This window comes from Seriola lalandi, unplaced genomic scaffold, assembly GCF_002814215.2.
Source record: "Seriola lalandi dorsalis isolate HSWRI2012SDOR001 ecotype SW California unplaced genomic scaffold, Sedor1 jcf7180002054689, whole genome shotgun sequence".
NCBI classification, from domain to species: domain Eukaryota; kingdom Metazoa; phylum Chordata; class Actinopteri; order Carangiformes; family Carangidae; genus Seriola; species Seriola lalandi.
This window is the reverse complement of record NW_019525242.1, coordinates 222,764-243,175: the sequence shown is the minus strand read 5'-3', so window position 1 is coordinate 243,175 and position 20,412 is coordinate 222,764. Positions and strand designations below refer to the sequence as shown.

General features: G+C 39.1%; 1 protein-coding gene across 1 annotated transcript; it reads right to left on the bottom strand.

Moving 5' to 3' along the window:
• Window positions 1–5,047: 5,047 nt before the first annotated feature.
• On the bottom strand, window positions 5,048–20,282 carry pms1 (PMS1 homolog 1, mismatch repair system component). Its single transcript, XM_023423045.1, has 13 exons — window positions 20,225–20,282; window positions 18,911–19,054; window positions 18,626–18,808; window positions 18,253–18,355; window positions 17,561–17,724; window positions 13,568–13,684; window positions 11,277–11,399; window positions 10,991–11,137; window positions 10,028–10,863; window positions 7,573–8,040; window positions 7,232–7,362; window positions 5,484–5,644; window positions 5,048–5,395 (listed from the first exon to the last, which is right to left on the bottom strand). The coding sequence occupies exons 2-13, from the start codon at window positions 19,040–19,042 to the stop codon at window positions 5,195–5,197; spliced, it is 2,766 nt and encodes a 921-aa protein (XP_023278813.1). The 5' UTR covers window positions 19,043–19,054; window positions 20,225–20,282; the 3' UTR covers window positions 5,048–5,194.
• Window positions 20,283–20,412: the final 130 nt, after the last annotated feature.

Here is a 20,412-nt window from a genome sequence, read left to right as displayed (position 1 = left end):
AAACTAAAGTAGGTCGTCAGTATGCAAGATATTCAGTCAGTCATCTGCTACTAGAGTTCAAGCAAAATTAAACATGTAATAAGTGAAGATTAAGTTTAACACAACCCCAACAATCTAATCCTAAACTGTTGTAAAATTGATGTTTCATTCATGTAAGGCAGCTTCATTTTGCAGTCAGCAAACTGCCTTTATCTATTACATTTCTGTCTATGGTGTTGAATCCAAAATGCTTCATAATATCATTTCTGAGACAATCTGGCATCATGATTATCGGTTCAGCACGGGTGGTTAGCTTTCCTCATTTTACATTAGCAAGTAGGACAACATTAGCCTAATTTACTCATTTCACGAATGCCCCCTTACCTCCATAGTATTTTGTGGTCATGCCCATCAGTTTTGAATTTAAACAGATTATAACAGACTGGATATTAAATTCTTCCCATATTTGAATATTAGTTTGAAAGTAAAAAGTGACAGCCTAGTTCCTACTAGCTGCAGGTGAAACTAGCTACCTGAGCTAAACACTGAAACGCTGAGAGAAAACTTGAGAGTTTCTTTGAAACGGGAGTTAAAATCAATTATGTAAATGTTGTATTTAGCACCTAAATACAAAGGTAGCTACAGAACAGCTGGAGGAGACCAAAATAGACGTAAAAATGAAACTAAACTGGTTATTTGTAAGTTTGCTGTGCCGCCGAACGTGGTGTCTTGCCAGGACCAAGTGATTGTCACTTGACAAGAGCTTCAGTCATTGTTGTCCTTCCAATACAAGAGGTTATAATACGCCCTCTCAGCTGCGTTATGTCTCCAGGAAAAATTGGAGGCTACAGTGAGTCGCTGTCGGAAAATGACGAGACCAGCTAGACTAGCTGCTTAGCATGCTAACTTCAGTAGAGGAGGTGATAGAGACAAGAGTTAACATTGATGTTGTTTCCTACTCTGGAGACAGCTCTTGGTGAGTAAAGGAATGAAGTTTGAAGCCGAACTCACATTTCTTCTAGACTGGAAAGTGAATAGATGTTAATGCTAAAGTTAGCTAGTAGCAATAGCACTCACAAATAGCTCCTTTAACTAGCGGATTTGCATGTATCAGATGGCCAGATATGCAACTCCAAGTTAGTCCTATGTTACTGTGCGTCTGCCGGATGTGCAATTAAGCAGTTGCTTGCTAACATATTAGCCATTACATCTTACTCGGTGGATAATAGTCTGGGTGTCTGGTTGTTTGAGGTATTCTGCCCCCAAGTGGCCAAAACATCAATTGATGGACCTTAAAGGCTGCGAAGTTGTTCAGTAAGGCTTTAAAACCCTATACACCCACACGGGTGTTTTCAATCACTATGGCTATGATGGGTGACGCTACCACAACTACAAGAAGTTAAAAAGCTGTCAATCAAAGTCTAACCCCTCCCACACTGACAGAGAGGTATAATCAGGCAAGTGAAAACACCTGTGTGGGTGGACTATGGGTGTGCAGAGGTTTTAACAATTTATCCAGTGTCTGCTCAGATTATTACTGTACAAAAGCCCATGATTGTGAGGGGAAGTATGAATCATTCTGAATGCCAGTACAGCAATTCTGTCATTTAAAATAGGGAACAGTTTTATAGGCAAAAGTGAAATATTTACTCATCATGTTTCTTTTCCTCAGGGTGAAAACCTTGAAAATAAGAGCCCTTCAGTCTTATAAATTCCATCAATTTTTTGAGCCTGTCATTAGTAGATTTGTCTGAATGCCTTTCTCACAGGACATTGTAAACCCTGCTTTTAGGTATAAACATGGATGTTTATTCCGCTATGCCATCACAATTATTTCTGCAGATGCCAGTATCTCTAGCTCTATCAGTAGGTTCACATTTTTGGAGTGCTGAATTATAGATGAATTATTGGCTGGACCAACATGAAATTTGATTCAGACATCCATGTCCCTCCGAGGCTGAATTGTGATAACTTTGGTGACCCCCTAACCTTCACTCTAGTGTTATCATCAGAATAAAAAAGTTAAATATGTCCAAACCTATGGCCAAATACTGTCCACCTCAGCTGTACTTTTTGTTTTCTGCTGGAAAAAGTTATACGCTAACATGCTAAGCTATTATAGTGACCATGGTGAACAAGCATATTAGCACTGTTATTGTGAGATTGCTCAAATGATGTTATGCATGATGCAAACATAGTTGCATAAGCATGGCTGTAGACTTCTCTTTTTGGGCTTTTGAGTGCAAGTCAGAATATTATTGTGGTACTTAGATAAACACGTAAATAACCTTTTTTATTGTCTTTAGTAATTTCTTCCATCCATGTGACCCCTTTCAAAATATAAAAAAAAAACCAAAACCTTACAACACTCAAAGCATGATCACAGGTATCAACAGAATTCAAGCAAATTAATTAAGGAAATCTTGGGATTTCTTTAATAATTGTCTGTTAATATTAATATAGATGGATATATACTTTATTTACCCCCTAGGTGAAATTCAGGTAATAATTAATAATTAACATCTGTAATATGATTCATTTGCAAGCATTAGACAGAGGTAGCTTTGTGGGTTAAAGCCAGGATGCCTATAATGGATTAGTTTGTACTCTTTTAAGTATTTATATTGTAGATCTGAACAAAAAACAGCTTTTTTGGGTGAAAAGCTAGTCGTCTCAGAGCAAATGGCAAGACGTGACTGACATTTTAGGGAATATGATTAAGATAAATTTTAAGGTTAGTGATTATTAGTCATTTTTAACCACACCCTGTCGATGTAATATTTTTAAACTGGTGATTTTCTTTTCTCATTTGATGACTACATTTAAAAGTGTGACATAATTAAATGTATATGCACATGCATTCCCAAAGGTATACAAAAATGTTGTCTTTCCCCTCACCTAGTTTCATATTTCTAGGATGGCATATTTCTAGCAGGTGGTGCGTGTACCCAGTGCTGCGCAAGGTACTCCATGTGACTACTTCATGTAACAGTTCCAAAAAATAGAGTAGGAAAGGGGTTAATTATAGTTCATGTAATTTTATTTTGGATTTGATGACTCTGTTAAAGTGCATGGTTACTTCTGGGTTGTGAGAGTGGTGTACAGTTGCCCTGGCTGCTGAATACGACCTGACAAGCAGTAGCTCTGCACTGTAATAGGAGAGCAGATAACTATCTAGATGACGCTGTATGTGAACTGAGTATTCTTGTATCAAGGTTTTGGTATTCAACGTTTCGCATGCATTCCCAAACTGTTCCTTTTTCCAATTCCTCACGTTGGGTTGATCATTAGCAAATACCTCAATTTAGTTGAAGAAAATGTCAAAAACAGTGTAGCAGGTGCTTTAAAAGACAGCTGGCAAAGTGAACCGTTGCTGACCTTTTAAACAGTGTGGTCACATGGTCAAAAGATGATCATCAGTTAATCCTCCCCAATTACTCTGATATGCCCCTTGGGTGCCAAAGGCAGCATGTACAGAGTAGATTCTGCTGCTGCACGCATTTATGGAAACAAGCAACTGCGGCGCACGTATCCAGCAGTGAGCAGTTTAAAACAAGAGTCCGTGCAGGAGCGAGAGGCGAAGGGTGAGAGGAGGGGCAGGGGTCCTCACTGGCATTTATCCCCTTCCCAGAGGCACTTTGCAGAGTGTTGGCCCTGCAGCAATGCTGAAGCCATCTGTGGGTTCTCTCAGCAGAGGCCACGTAAAACAAGACATGTGCTGTGGTTTGACCTTTCACGGTCCTAACTATAATATTATGATAAGATGAGTGATCAGATTGCACTTTTCCCTGTGGTGGGATTCAGTGTCCATATGAAAAGGTGATGAGTGAAAACCTTGTGGGGCTATATGTATTCCTGTTATCCAAGTGTGGTCAAATCACACTCAATACTTGTGTACTGACTAAACCAAATGTTCTCCTCTTACATCCATTTTTGAGATACAACCACTTATCATTACATCAGAACTCCTGAACATGATTAAGAAATTATATCAAAAAACTTTTATACTTAAATGCTTGTCAGTCCCCTCCTGTTGTAGCTGTTGAAGCCAAACTCTCTCTGTCTGTTTCCCCACAGGAAACCTCAAGCAGCACTGAACACCAGAATGAGGCAGTAATAGACTAATGCCTTTAGGAAGTGGCACCACTACGAGTTAGCGCAGTGTCAAGGATTTGCTAAACTTTGTGGTTGAAATTACAGTGCAAATCTCTGAAGCATTTAATGCAGCCAGGGATAATATACAAGTATCTGTCAATACTAAAGGCCGAGCAGCTGGCACTAATTGAGGGAAAAGAAATATGGGTAGTAGCTGGCACAGTGTACATCTCTGGCTTGGAGCTTGCCAATACCCATTTCAATGGTGCCACAATGAGGCTGAGGGGTAGTAAGATACTCTGGCTTTTGGACAGAAATCAAGTCAGGGAATCAGATGTCACTGTGCATTTTGAAGACTGCTGTTATTAATCCAGGAAAATGCAAACCATACAAGAAATCAGTCTGCAAAAGCAAAACACCAAATATATAACAAACAGCTGAAAATAGATCATCTGCTTATGAACTATTATCCCTGGTGCTGTAAAGCTTAATGAAACAGTTTTACTTTTTCTGTAAATGTTCATTTCAATTACACATCGTTACTACCTGGTACGACACAAAAAAACGTCTCAATGTCCCTGCATCTTCTGGCACATTTTCATTAATTAATCGGGGTTGAAATGAGAACATTGCATTGTTTCTGTTGCAAAGAACCTGATGAATAATGCTACTGGCTTTAGTTGTACCATGAAACTTACACTTGCAAGACGTATCTAAACGCCTGACAGAAGCTTTTAGAAAGCTTTATCAGCTTTTATGAAATAGATGTATGGCAGGTCTCTTATTTCTCCTTAACACCACCATGCACAATCCTGTTGTGCCAGTAAAGTTCTCAACTACTGAGAAAATATGTATTTATGAATTTCTCAACAGTAAATGCTGAGATAACAGTAGCTTTACTTTCTGAACAAACACCTATAATAATACATGTTAGTTTCACAAAATACACCACATGCTTGATCAAAGCACAAAATGTGGAAAAATATATTTATTTTCATATTGTGGTTTTAACAAAGTTGAACATTATTTGAGGAGAATGGAGAATACTCAGCAACATTAGAATTAGACAACTGTTTCATATTGCACTGCTGTCATTTTTCATTAAGGTGTCTACTTGTTTTTACAGCTCTAAAGGCCGCAGCAGACCCTTAGCCTCCTGGTCTGTGGAGGGGATGTCAGACAGGTGTTGGACAAATGGCCGTCCATGGATGCAGGTCTGGCTTTTCTCACCAAGCTGCTGCTCCATCCGTAGGAGGGTTTCTTCCACATCCTCCCTGGATAAATTTGTAGGCAGCTGACGGGCAAGCCTCACCGCTTCACCCTGTGAAGGTCACAATTCAAATATTTAATAAAACAGACAGAAAAGTTAAGTGATGCCACCCTTATACTCCATTCATAGCATCTCTCACTTGTAGGTAGTTTGTGACTTTCAGTGGCCGGCACTCTTGCACGGTCCTGGCCTTCCTGTGAAGAACTGCAGTCAGGATCTCCCTGAGGTCCTCCACACCGAGGAAAGGCACGCAGTCTGCCATTGCTGTCACTTCCAGATGTCTCTCGGCTGACGAGAGGCCTGGCCAAAACAAGCAGAAAACAAGGATTAATATACTCCAGACGCTACTACTATCTCCAGGAAAGAATAATAAATAAATATTGTGGTTTACGGCCGAACTGATGACCAAGTCAAACAAGCGAAGGGCCAAATGGAGTGTTAAATGACTAATAGAAGCCCCAGCAGACTGGAAGGAAGTTGTCTTGTAGGGTGGAAGAATGATGGCTTCTCATTTCATGAGGAAATACTGCAAATCATGGACAATTTATATTTCTGATACATGACTTTGGAAAATGATGCAAAATGAAGTCAGACAAGTAAAAATAAAAACTAGAGATACAGAGACAGAGAATATTTCTGCGCTGGTTGTCTATCATGTCCAGTATAGTCCATAGGTGCTATTAAATTAATTAAATTAATTTCCTTATTGTAATAACAGCATATATATTTTTCAATTTAAAAATAACAGCAACTGCACACACTGTACACAAATCCTGGAAAATAAACACAACACATTTTCAACAATCCTAACAAAAAGCAATGATATTCAGCAGAGATTGTGAAATGAAGCCATCTTATATACGCCGCTACCTTCAATCCCATGCACACCCACCGAGGCAGGCAGTGCCAAATGAAAATTCCTCGAATTTCTTAAAGGGCAACCATTCTCATCACCTGCACACTGGGGTACAAACCTACTGTGAGACCACGCTGTTGGGCAGAGCGCCAGTGTCAACTGAGGTGAACCGGTCCAGCAACAAAAACAAGCAAGCGAGCAGAGAAGTAATGTCACAATGATAACGAAAAAGCTGGTGAAAATATGTTTAACTATGGAAGTTATTCCGTTTTATTTTTTACATAATCTTTATAATTTGGATTAGACTTTATTACAGTATATACATGGTTAAACAACACTTATGTATACTGTAATTATCAGAATAATCTGTCAGTCCAGATCTATCGATATTAGAACCAGAAATGTAATACAATGAGAAAAGAGACTTTTTTAAATCAATTACTTACATATCTTATACTAGCTGTGTATCTTGTGTTAATTGTTGAGTTCAAAGATAACCTTTACAATGTACATATCCTGTATGACTGATGTCATGACATGTCAAAGTTATTAAACATGTCATGATCGATTATAGAGGAAAAACAGATTGTCGGGTCCTACATCTTATTTCTGTCATGATTCACAAAATCCTGTTTCTCCTTTTCATCATTCATTGAAGGAATGGGACTATTTTGTCTTATCCACAACTAATCCAATACACTGAAACTCTGTCAGAAATAATTGCTTGTAATCCAGTTGCTGGCGACTGTACGTTTGACATTTTTAAGTGACTGGTGAACTATGACATTAATGATGGCAAACGGCTCCAACATTTGTTAAATAAAACTAAACAATCCATTAGACCTTTAAACAGCATGACTCGCAAAATAAGAAAGCCTTGTTTTCTGATTGATTGGTTGAGTTGTAGACTTCTATGCTGTACTACAGTGCCTCTGTTTGGGGAGTGTTACTGATACCGTTCCATCAGTTGTAAACATACTGATCTGCCTCATACAACAGCATTAAGGTCCAAGACTTTATTTACAATGTACCTGGACTGAGTTTGATTTTAAAGCCATTAGCTACGAGCCTGGGATCAGAGAAGAAGGTCTGCCCGTTCAGCTCAGGGCTTTGTTTCTCCATGTTGCACAAAGCATCTGTATATTCAGCTCCTCCTAGACTTCTAGAAAAGAGACACAAGGAGATGTTAACACACAACAGTGTATTTTCCTACAGCAGATTTTAATAGAAACCAAGGATTAGGATTTGTTTGTCTAAAAATTAGTCTCTAACATATATGTATGTGAAAAAATTTGATGAGTGTGCAGTTTTCCACAAGGAAAACAACTGTCAGGGTTGGCATTTTGCTGGTGAGAGGTGAGTGATACCTTACCCATCTGTTAACTGTATAGGGTTCTGCAGACTCTCTGCTGGAAGTATATTATTCTCTAGAAGTCTCTTAAACAGCAAGGCTTCCTCCACTCGAAATGGGTTTAACAACATGAGCCTCTGACCACATAAAATGACCCAGGCGCTCTGAGAGGCCAGGCGGTTTACAAGACGGAGGCCCCGTGGCGCTGCGCGGCTCTGGGATGAGAGGCGCTGAAGCTGCAGCCGAAGGGCAGCCACGCTGCAGGGGAGGGGCTGCAAGGGCTTAGGTGCAGGGTTCTTCATCTTCTTTTGTGGCTGTGCAGAGAAGAGCTCGTCCAGCAGCTGCTGGTTGGACAGTGGGGCCTTGCGTTTCTGGCTGCGCACATGGGTTGTTGCGATGCTCACACTTGGTTCTCTGGGGCCCTCAGCAGAGGCCAACTTGGTCCTTTGGTCATGGTGCTCCAGGTGTTTTTTTGCCTTCTCCTCGTACCTGCAGGGTTCAACCAAATCTTTTACACTTACAACAGCAGTGACAACATTCTTTGTTATTAGATCGGATCCAGTGTGCACTGATGTGGTGATTTGTAAGAAAAAAAGTGTGTAAGTGAAGACTGGGCTAATGATGTCATCAGGGTTATCTTGGATTGGGCTAAAACCTTCTTTACAAAGAGGAGGTATGAGGTTAGAAAGAAGTGGGCTTTAGATACTACAGAGCTGCATTAAGGGAATTGGAGTGTGTTTGGATATTGACCCATACTAGGTGAAAGTCCGGATATCTCGACCTCCACTGCTTCGATTTTGATTCTTCACGTGTGGACTCTCTCGTGGAATACTAGGTTTTCACGTATTGTCTCGTTCACAAACGATTCACTCAAAAGAACAAATCTTTGGGTGAGCAACCTGAACTGAATCACTTCCTGAGACGATAAGTTCATTTCTCAGTCAGCTGGGGATCATGACAATAGTCATCTGTGTTTCAGTTCAGTGTGGGAAGTGGGACTACGCAGTCGGAGCTCCGGGTCAAACACTGAATAATTCAGTAAACAAATCTTTTTGAATCCAGTGAACTAGCACATCACTACCACACCTCTGTGACCAATGGTTACCCATAACAGCCTTTTCTTCGTAGACATATATGTCTACCTTCGGAGAAGCATAACTATTAATTGTGTCTTGTAGCCACTGCTTCTGCGTAGCACAGCTGCTAAGCTGCCATCTGTCCTAAAATAAGATTTACAATACCAAGTAACAACTTGTTCCCGATGTAAATGCAGGGAATTTTTGAAAGTGTTTGATATATGTAGGCTCCTTTCCTCAGCAAAATTGCCAACTCATGTTTCCATAGATCTTCATATGTTCAGCATTAGGTCTTACACTTCAGCACCCTATTATTCAACTAACCTGTTTCATGAACTGTAAGAATAATTCCTAGAAATGGTGTCCCACTTAACAGTGGAGGTGAAAGAGCCAAGTACCTGCCACATCTTACTTCATGTTTCAGACAGCAGTACAGCAAGGCAGGATTCTAAACAGATGGCTTTTTCCATACACTCTTCCATACCTTATATAAGGCCCCAAGCACTGCTGATACACATTTTCCAACCTTGCAATTGCTTGAAATTGGAATGCAGTAATCTAACATAATGTGGTTGAAGCAGTTTCCTTGATGCTAGCTGAGTAGCTCAGCAGATAGAGATCAGAAGGTTCTTTCTTTTACTGACGTGTTCATGTGCATCTGGACCATTTTCGTACTCATCTCAGAGCTGAGTCGGAAGCAAACACACACCTTGAGCCTCGAGAATGATGCATTGTACTACACACGCATTTGATTTACATGACTTTGATCTGTTTGTTTTTTGCAAATAACTCCACTCCTGTCTTACCTTCATTAATGTAAATCCTTTAACTCTGAGGGGAGCAAGGGTCAAACACAAACACTCATTACCTCCATCTGTTCTTGACTAGCTTACTATGTGTCACTCCTGACACCACTTATGAAGTAAGTGTAGGTGAGATTTTTCAATGAACAAAGAGAATGGAGTGAACCTGCAAACAGGACATTTAGATATTAAATTTATGTTTGGGTCTCTAATTACAAATCAGTAAATACCAGTTCTTATCAGTCAACTTCTATTAAATTCCTATATCCTGTCTTAGTGCCATTATTAATGCTGAATACATGCTACCTAAAATCTACCACAACCAAGACAAATGAGACATGGGAGTAGATGGAATACTGTGGAAACAGAGGACATTTCATCATTAGTGATACCTGTTGTACTGCGGAAAATGTTGTCTACCTAGCTCCCTATTAGGCACGGTTGTCTGGAAATTAGAAACACAGCTCATATCAACAACATTTCCAGTCTAGGCTTTTCACATGCAAATGACAGGTCAAACTTTCCCCCCTCTCTCTGCCTTGCAAATAACAAGAAATGGAAACAACTGCTTGGAATGGTGAAAGTCTGGAAACTCACTTCTTACGGTCTTCCTCCCGCAGATTTTTCCACCTCTCGTGAACAGCGACACTGATATCCTGCAGGCTGGCTGTGGGTTTCTCCCTGAGGACCTCAGCTCTGGCCTCCTTCTGGAACAGGGCGGCAGGAGACAGCGGTGCCCTCATGGCGCGGTTGCTGATCAGGTCGTAGGCCGTCAGAGCAGCCTGCTTCTCTGTGATGGCGTTGAACACCTTTTTGTTCGAGCTGCTCTGACTCTTGATCTCATCTGAGTCAGAATGGTTGTGCTTTGAGGGTTGATGGATTTTAACAGGCTGCAGGGGTTCTCGTGTTAAGGGGTCAGTCAGAGCCGTCCCACGGCTCCAGTCCTCGGCTAATAGCTGTTCTTTGCTTGTGTCTGCTGCTGACACCACGTTGTCAAGTCTCTCCAGGGATTCACTTGCTGAACCAGTTTCTAGTGTCTGAGTGCAGCTCTGAGCTTTTTCATCATCATGAAGAGAAAAGGTAGACTCCCGCCCGGCTGCGATCTGGTTCACAATCCAGTCCTCTGCTACAGAGGATGAGGAGCTGCTGTTTGAGGCCTGATGGTCCAGTGAAGCGTCAGTGATTATGGCTGCTGACAAAGCTGTGCCACTGTGTTTAGGTGCTTCCTTAAGGAAGTTACCATTGTGGTTGGACACACTGTCATCCAGCTCTACACTTCGCTCAGTGACAGGTCGTGAAGCGTCAGTCTGCAGAGGACTAGATGATGAAGGGGATGTCTCATGGCCAAGCTGCTTCTCAGCTGAGGGGTCACAACTAGGCCGATAGCCATAGAGAGAAACCAGCAATGCCTCTACTGCGGTGAGAACAGCCTCCTAAATGTCAGACAGATGACCAATGGTACACAGAGTTTAATTTCAAATCACATCTTCTCCCGTCTTTTTATTTTTTAATCCTCCACAGATTCAACTGATTGTGACTGAGCTTGAATTTCATAGCTACCTTGTCATGAAGAAGAACCTGGGTCTTGTCCGGTGTCAGGTTGACATCGACTGAAGAGGGTGAAACACTTACTTTAAGCATGAGGGTGGGATAACGATTTCGGGCTGCGTCATCTGGATACTGAGCAGCGTAGTGTTGACGCAACAGCTGATGATCAAATACACAATCGTACCAGGATAATATTTTCAGGGAAACAAAATAAGAAAAGAAAAGTGTTAGATACTAAAAAGTAATTCTTGTATAAAGTCCATTTCATTGATTGATCCAAAATGATTGATGATTCTACCTTCATTATATCTTTATGGTGGACAGGCCGGTTGTTGACAAATATGAATGTTTTGTCAGGGCTTGATGAGCTTGTAGAAGAGTAATCTGCTCCAGGCTTCGGAAAGAAGCCATCTAAAGAAATCTGAATAAAATAAGAATAATGATAATATCAATACTACAACACAAGATAAGCATAACATGGATATCATACATCAAATGTTCAGAAATGAGTCAAATGCTGTGTCTCACTACTGACCAGAAACATATGACATTACATAACAAATAATGGCTGTAATAAAGGACTGAGTTTTGCTGCTAGTTTCTGAACTGAGAGCTCCATAGTTTTGCAAACACATATATATTTACATGCTCAGTAGCTGGCTGGCACAGGTGTGTAACAAATAGTGTAACTAATAGTTTTAAAACTTGAACATTACATAAATTATAGCATCATTACATTTTCAATTAGGAGGACACAGCTGACAACAAGAAAGACAGGACAGGCAGTGAGACGCTTTTATCTGTATCTACATGCACATTTCACTATGAACATGTGCAACAAGGTGGTGTTTGACATTTTTCTATTAAAATTTACATCATGTTACATCATCAAATCCCACCAGAGGGAGTTCTCCTGAGCTAAAATTGATCACTCTGCAGAAAACTTGAAACTCCATTATAAATGTAAGCTAGTAAGAAATTATGGAAAGCTGTTAATGTTCCACAGATTGCAAGCAGAGAATAGCTATGCTTTTTTTCCACATGGCCCAGGGCTCATTATTAGCAGCAACCACGCCAATGAAGTTAATAAATGAACTGCTGTTTCAGGTCATGGCACATATGCTTCTCTCTATTTCTGCTCATTAGGGTCACTTTATGGGAGCATGAATGGCACCTCTGGCCCCAAAGGGCTGCGGCTGTGTGTAGTCATGCTGCCAAAAACGAGTGTCACATTTTGTTCTGCAGAGGAATAGCTCTTACAACTCTCCCCGAGCGAGGCCCCGGTGAAATTGTCAACCTGGTTCCCTTGATCACTAAGCTTTGGTCTTGGGGACAGAGAGGAGAAAAGTTCTCTTTCACAGGGAGTAAGAGGAAAAGGTGAAAGGTTGTTCTCATAACTGGGCACCAAAGTGCAGCAGCAAAATAACAACAACAAAGAGGTAAATGAGAGAGAAACAGGGTGAAAAGGGCTGCTCCATATCTGTCAGACTAGATTAGTTGGGAGCCTGGCAGCAGGTACGAGCCACATGACACCTACCGTGACCAAGCAGAAAGTTACCGCTCAACAGTAATTCAATTACGATCAGCACAGCAAAGCTTAGCTAACAAAAATAATTCACTCTTCATCAGGAAAGAACTCAAAAGAAAAGGGCAAAGAAATAGTTGGCCAGCCACCAACTGACCACATTTGCTGGCTTGAGACCAGGCGTTCCTGATGAAGTTATTAGCTCACAGTCAAGTATAACGTGCATGCACTCATTTGCTCTGCAAAAATTATCCATCTTAACCAGGCATTACATTTTCTTTTTCTAAAACAAATAAGTCACTGAGTCATCATCATCATTCATTTCCAAGGCAAAGCAAATGATTTAAAACTTGTTTTCAGGTTCTTTTCTTATTTCTTATCACAGTGTCACCGACTTCTTGAACATTCCTGACACTTGTAGAATCACATTATTTCACCCACATGTCACTATATTTTATTTGACGTGTATTTTGACTGAAAATTAGGCTAAAAGAACGTGTAATGTTAGGTTGGAATTGTTGCCGTAATGGCTCCATAATGAAGGGCAAAGTGGCATGGGAGCCACAGTATGAGAGCACAGAGTACAAGGTGTGTGCGTGAGGTGGGAGGGGTAGCATGCGGCTCTGTGCCAGCTCAGCCCTGCTATGTGCCTGTGACGCTCATCCATCAGAGTGCAATGCACACCATGTAGTCTCTTCACATTCACTGCATCGTTTGTTACAATGTTCAGAGGTGACTTTGTCCAGCCGAGTAATGGTTCATGTGAAACAATAAAAATAACAGTTGACCGTGAAATCTGAAACTTGTAAACGTGAGCCCTACATCCCATGATATGACACAACTTAGCACATTGCCTACAGTTGGACAGGGTTAACTATTCCAAACTGACTTGTATAAAATGTCAAGCGATTTTTTTTTACTAATGTACATACATGCATTTCTGCTAGAGAACAGAAGACAGACAAACTCGGGTATCTTCTCCTAACCTGCAAGTGTTTATGTAAGTATTTCTTAGAGAATTGCTCCATTTTTCTCTCATCTCTGCATTTTTCCCCTTAACTAACCTCTGGTTGCTCTTGGTGATGGTGGCAAGGGAGCAGGTTGGCAGCAGCACTGGGCCCCAGTGTAGCAAGCAGGGCACTTCTGTGATCGGCCACCTTGGCCTTCTGCCAAACTACCACCTGGAACAATATGACACCAGTCAACTTCCATGAGTCCACATCAGACGAATCACACTGCATAAAAACCTGTCAAGACAGGGACTGGGCCACTGAGCTGGCAATATATCTGAAGTTCATATATTCTGTTTGTCAAGAGATTCAGTAAGAGATGGACAAAAACTGCTACTGGTTATACTCAGTCTATGTCAAAATGTAGGGAATGAAATGAATGGGTATTTAAATTATCATTAAAAAATAAATCATAACGAGACCGTGATTCTAAAGTCATTATTAAAACCTCAAACCCAAAATGCTACATGAAACAACTACTTATAGACAAGAGCTGTGAAAACAGCTGAGTCAACACCATGTAAATCAAATATTCAGGACTCTTGATTTTGTTCATGGATTGCAAAATAACATTAAATTATGGCATAATAAACTTAAGCCATAATTATTTTCCTAATAATCAATGTATATAATTTTATAAAAATTACATAAGCATCAATGAAGTAAAAAAAGGACATCTCTAAGAAAAAAAAACATTTGATTGCAAACTGCCTCTTTTGACACAACATTTTTGACAGAAAAGATCAGGAAATAGTTTGGGTACAAAATATGTTGACACCCACCAGTGGGCTTGTAGTTTGTGTCCACCAGTGAATATATCTCGTGGGTGTTGATTTCTGAAAGCATGCACCCTGTTGCAGGGCATGTCTCAGCTATTAAATACACAACCTGGCACATGTAAACGGATCACTCCTGTAAACAGTTCTTGAAGAAGCTGTGAAACACGACACAAGCCAAATAGCAGAGTTGGAGATAAAGGATAGGGGCAACTGAGTGCTGATTGTGCGAAACGGATTCACTACTCTAACCTGACAACCTCAAAACTGATTTCCATGAAATTTATACGGCCGTCATGTAGCCCCTCCGTGACCCACACCACCTACACACTTCTGTGTACAAAGTGGCTGCAACCTGAAACCGAATCTGGGGTTAAGGCTGCAGCTGTGTTCAGCAACTTACTCAGGCATCATAATCAGCCAAATCTGAGTTCAGAGGCAGCCATATTTGTGTTTGGGGCACCTGACAATAGCTGTGGTCTGAAACAGTGTAAGGGATGGAAATTTCAACTGCTAAATTATTCCACTGCTGATTAATGTAATCTTATGTAATGGAATGAACCAAAATACAATAACTTGCTGTTTATTGTGTACACCAAAACTATACAACCATGTACAGCTCAGGGGACAGGTGATAAAAACACAACTAGGCTAGAAATCTGCTTAAAACCAAAATAATAGAATTTTCTTTTAGTTCTTAAACCAAAAACAAGCAATCTGACTATAAGTGTGATGATCACTAACGCCTGATGGTTAAGTTGATGATAAATGATGATTAATTTTTTTAAGTTACGTAACCAAAATAGGACATTGTGTGGAACATGTCGTGTGTTTCTATTGTGAACTAACCAACAATTAAGTACTTGTTCTGCTGTTTCCATTTTCTAATGGGCATTAACAAAGAGAAAACACTAAACCATCAATACTGCAAGAGTCACATTTTTTATTGATGGAAGGAAAACTCATGACTATTATTACTATTCTCTGTGGAGTCAATGTGTGGCTGTAATGATCTATGGGTATTTTAGGGATTTGGCCACAACCCTAACATTTCATTGGTTTAAGAAGGTAGGTTGTAGATCTACTGATGTTCAGGGTCATCTAGAGTCAAGATTCAGGTTACCGACAGAGTTTGCTGATGCTATCATTCTGACCTAAAATTAAATAAACCATTTTAATAAACCAATGGCATAGAGTTTTAGTTCATAAGCACTCCATAGCATTCAGGGGCAAACACTGCAATACTCATCCCTACTGTTGTGGGTTTTGTAAAACAGAAGCTTATAGATCTGCAGTTATTGCCCTGGACTTCTCTGACACTTCCTTGAATGCTGTGCAGTGTGATCTTACAGTGATATTTGTTAGATTTCCAGTTATAGACTGGAGGTTTTAGCAGTTAAGAGCTTAATTGCCTCCTTTTAAGGATCAAATGTCTAAAATTTTAAATATTAATATTCATTTTTGATGACATTTAATTTTAACAACATCCGGATCTTAAAGCCACATCTGAATGTCATTACAGTAGGCTGGTTAAATATAAATAAGCCCCTTTCATTCAAGCCATTATCCTAAATGTTAACACACTTTATCCCTCAATGTCCTTAATAAATACAAGTGCTGAAATGATAAATTCATTAAATAATTAATGAGTGAATTGATTAAGATAACCAACTAATCATGTAAATCATTTACCAAGTAAATGCTAACACTCTGTGGTTCAGGCTTGTCAAATATGCAGATGTTCTGCTTCTCTGTTTTATATCAATGTTAATTCAATATGTTTGGATTCTGGACTGTGGATCAGACAGAACATGTTGGTGTCATGTTGGGCTCCAGGAAATTATGATGGGAATTTACATTAATCAATAATGAAAATAATACTTTTATTATAACAAATACACTATAACTGGTGACTGTTTCTGTGATCAGGTCACGCTGCATCTTTTAAAGGTATTAATATTTTAGTGTATGGACTTTAAAAGCTACAACAAATGTTTTTATAATTAATACTGTACACACATTATTTTCATAACATTCAGCTATGTAGAAAAGTTCTCCAGCAGTTAAATATTTTCTTTGCATCTAAAAACAACTCAATTAATAAACAGACTAATGTGGGGATCTTGGGCTGTTCCTTTAAAAATGACATGCAGATATACAGTGTGATAAGACATGCTTTTTTTTTTAAAAGGTTAATGACTTGAACTTTTCTAAAGCAGAGACATCACAGCCTCACTGACCCAGCATTTTCAGGTTTGTCAGTCTGTACTCGTCTGATTCTATAAAATGTTTAATCGACATGTTTCTACGAGCCTAACGAATATTTTCCATTACTCGTAACGATTTCATAGCTCACTGACGCACATTGGTACTGACAACAAAACAACAGGAGGCTGAAAACAATTTCTGCCTTCAAGATTGTGTTTGATTGATCATTTACACGAGCTTCTGAATATTGTTCACTAACTTTCTTAACTTTACACATTTGACAGAGAATCTTAACAGAAATACAAACACCAAACTCTGTGCACAACTGTGAGCTGAGGAGACAATTTATATTTTTCACTTTTGCAATATTCACATTATCAGACATGTGAAATGTGAATTTGGGTGGAATTGTAAAGTCTTTTTGTATTTTTCCCTCTCTTCAATTTGTTTATTGTTATTACTGTTCTTAAATTTTTCATTTTTAAGTTGAATGTCAGTTACAAACTATCCATTGGCTCAATATAACTGTTAAACTGAGTCATGTTTTAGGTAGAATGTTCAATAAAAATATAATTGAAGAAAATAAATATTATTATTATTATTATTATTAACATTGGTAATAGTATCAAAATTTTGAGGACCAAAAATTTGATGGAATCAAGCATGAATTGTACCTTTTTTCTCTCTAAGATATAATTGAACTTCCTATATGAGAACTTATCTTACATCTTACATCTTCAGTGCTTTTACACAAATCTCTGTTATCAGTGATGTTGCCACATATATGACACTATACAACAGGTACTCAGGGCATATTAACAGAAACTGTGCAGGCTGTTGAACCAGTCATGTTTAGTCATTTGAAGACAAATGAGGACACCTAGCGGTTGCTGTGTGTGAGGGAGTGCATTATGTATAAACAGGAACTATGTTAGGATAGACTTCATTTTTGTTGGAGGAAAGGTAAAAATGTTAACCATGCTCCAGAAAAAAAATGTCCACATATTTGTTCTTTACTTGGTTATATCTGAAAAGTTAGGATAAGTAAGGATAAGTTCCTAACCTTATTGTGAACGAGTGAGAGCCTCAGGTCAGGTTTCATAATGGCATATGCCATCAGCAGGTCTTGTACTTTCTTCAGCTCCTCCTTGCACTTCTTGGTAGAAGAGTAGTACTGTCTTCTCACTGGGAGATTCTTGAAAAGCTTCAGTACACTCACTGTTGTACCTGGAAAACACAAAAGAACAAAGATGTGTAACAGCCTTTGATATAAAATGTACTTTTCCAACAACAAGGCTGAAGGATGCAGGTGGACTAGAACTACCTGGACATGTATTTGTCAATATGTGCATTATTCTGAATATTTTCACAGTAATTTTGTTAATTGAGGTCTACCCATACTATCAATATTTTCAAAAAAGAATTAAAAAGTAAACTGGATCCAATCAGAATTTGTACATCAGCAAAGGAATTTGTCTAAAAGCCCAATGACCTGCAGTGGCTTTGCAATTTGTTGTGTTGTAGATTTAATTTAAACTGATAAAAATTTTAATTTTTGCCCATCAGGCTACACTCAATAACCCACAATGACAAAGCTAAAACAAGTTTTTTAGAAAATTTTGCAAATTTATTGGAAATCAAAAACTCCATATCACTCATCTATTAAATATTTAGACCCCTTGCTGTGGCACAAGGGTCTGAATATAACAATAACATAAAAACAGTTGATTTTGTTGTAAATTACAGGTGCCTTACCTTGACCTAAGTGAGATGGCTTCTGAGAAACAATCTCCCCTTTGAAGTTAAGTGTGTACTGGGTGCTGATGTCATCCTCCGCTGTCTTTGTGGTGACAGCCACCTGAAGAGAATCAGCAAAAAACACCAGTTTATAGACTGTAATAAATCAGAATGTTCATTGATTCTTATACTGATAAATGGAAGAGTAATACTATATGTTAAGTACTATAAATGTATGCATATGTGAGATGTATTTTTTTCTTTGTTATCCGTTCAGTACATGTATACAAATCAAGATCAGTATGTATAACTTCTTTTAATTCTGGCCCATGTCTGTTATTCTTTTGATGTGACCATCATTTGATAACTACAGTTGTTCATTACTTATCACCTCTGCCACAGCACAGATGGAGCCCAGTGCTTCTCCTCTGAAGCCGTATGTTTCCAGATGCTGCAGGTCCTCATGGCTACTGATCTTTGATGTAAAATGTCTCATGGCCATCACAGGAGTATCTGCAGCTTTGATTCCCTGGCCATTGTCGCGTACTTCGATCCGGTCCAAACCATAGTTCTCCTGTAATGAGAAAGTCGATACATACTGTTGTAGCCAGTACAACTGCAAATTATATTATCAAATACAACAACGATGTTGCTGTACAGACTGACGACACCGTACCAGTTTAACGTCAATGCTTAAAGCCCCAGCATCCAGGGAATTTTCCATCAGTTCTTTCAAAACGTTCACCACTGACGTGATGACCTGGGAGCTCGATAGGAGCCGCACGGTATCTGATGGCAGCTGCTTCATGATTCCGGGTATCTGTTAGAGAAAAGTCTGGTTTTAGTTTGGTACTTCTGTTGTTGGGTCATTAACCACAGCAAACATATACATGTCTGCCAATAAGTGGCACAACAAACACTATTAAGAAAAAGCTATTTAAAAGCAATTGTAGTTGTTATTGTTAATGTTTTGATTATGGATCCAAAAATGTCACTGAGGCCAATGTTCAACCGGTCTTACCCAAACACCAAAGAAATGTTAAACAAGACTCTCATGGCAGGGAGCTACAGGCATGAGCATGTAAGTAAGCATGTGATTTCAACAAAATGTACACAGTGGAGCTGCACTTAAACTATAGTAAAGAGGTGAAGTGGTTTCATGTGTGGCACACTTGTAACTGAGAAATGACATAAAATCATTATGTGAGGCAAACAAATCTGTTGCTGTGTCCATCTGCATTAAAGTAGCAAGCTTGACTTAATGAAAACAGAGATTCAAGTCTTGACTTCTGGTTCACAAGGATTCTTTATGTTAAAAATAGTGATTTATTTATATGTATTTATGCTGTTGATCATAGAAATAATAGTGAATTTGAATGTTACAAATAAGAGCTACCAGTTGGTACGACTTCTCAACTGCTCACTGACACACAAAACTGTATTCCATTATATATGATTAGATATGATAGATTATGCATTTCCAAATGCAATTCGTACTACTGATATTCGATTAGTCACCATACCATACACACCATGACGTCACATGATAGTTTACAGCTTAATGTAGCAGCTGACTAACACTGGCACATTTACAGTGATTTCAGTTAATGTGCATTGTCCCTTAATAAATAAATAAATAAATAAATAAATAAAATCTATGGTAGAATTGAAGCCATAGCGACAGACAAATGCCAGTTGACTGCTAGACGAAACAGTCCAGTAAATTCGTCAAGACAGAATTTCGTGAGAAAATAATGAAATACTGATAAACATCATGTCACGGTGAACATCTTCATAAAATTAGCTGAAAGTATTTCTACAGTAAGTCGACTTTACTAATGTTAGCTAACTGGTCTGCAGCTTACGTGGGCTGCTTTCAATATTTATCATACTATTAAAATCCAAATTTCGTGTAAACTTATGTGGCGACATTACAAACTCGTATTAAACTGAAAATTAACGTTAGCTAGTTTAACAGTTAAATACTGACTTGCACGAGCTCTCTTGACTACAGTCCCCGTAAAATCTTTCATAAACAGACAGTTCAGTCACAAGGCAGAAACGACCGGATTCCCGCCCCCTCTTTTACCCGCTGATTGGATGGAAGTGACGAGAGGGCGGGTTTGCTAAAAAATTCAGTGTAAATTCTACCCTGAATTAAAACTAACAGGTACACCC

What these genes read in the sequence shown, in the direction of transcription:
- pms1 (XM_023423045.1), bottom strand. Translation starts at nt 19,042, where the DNA reads ATGAAGCAGCTGCCATCAGATACCGTGCGGCTCCTATCGAGCTCCCAG. An exon ending in ACCATAAAGATATAATGAAG is followed by an intron (nt 11,138 to 11,276) that starts GTAGAATCATCA and finishes TTTGATCATCAG; the next exon opens with CTGTTGCGTCAACACTACGC. An exon ending in AGGTTCTTCTTCATGACAAG is followed by an intron (nt 10,864 to 10,990) that starts GTAGCTATGAAA and finishes TCTGACATTTAG; the next exon opens with GAGGCTGTTCTCACCGCAGT.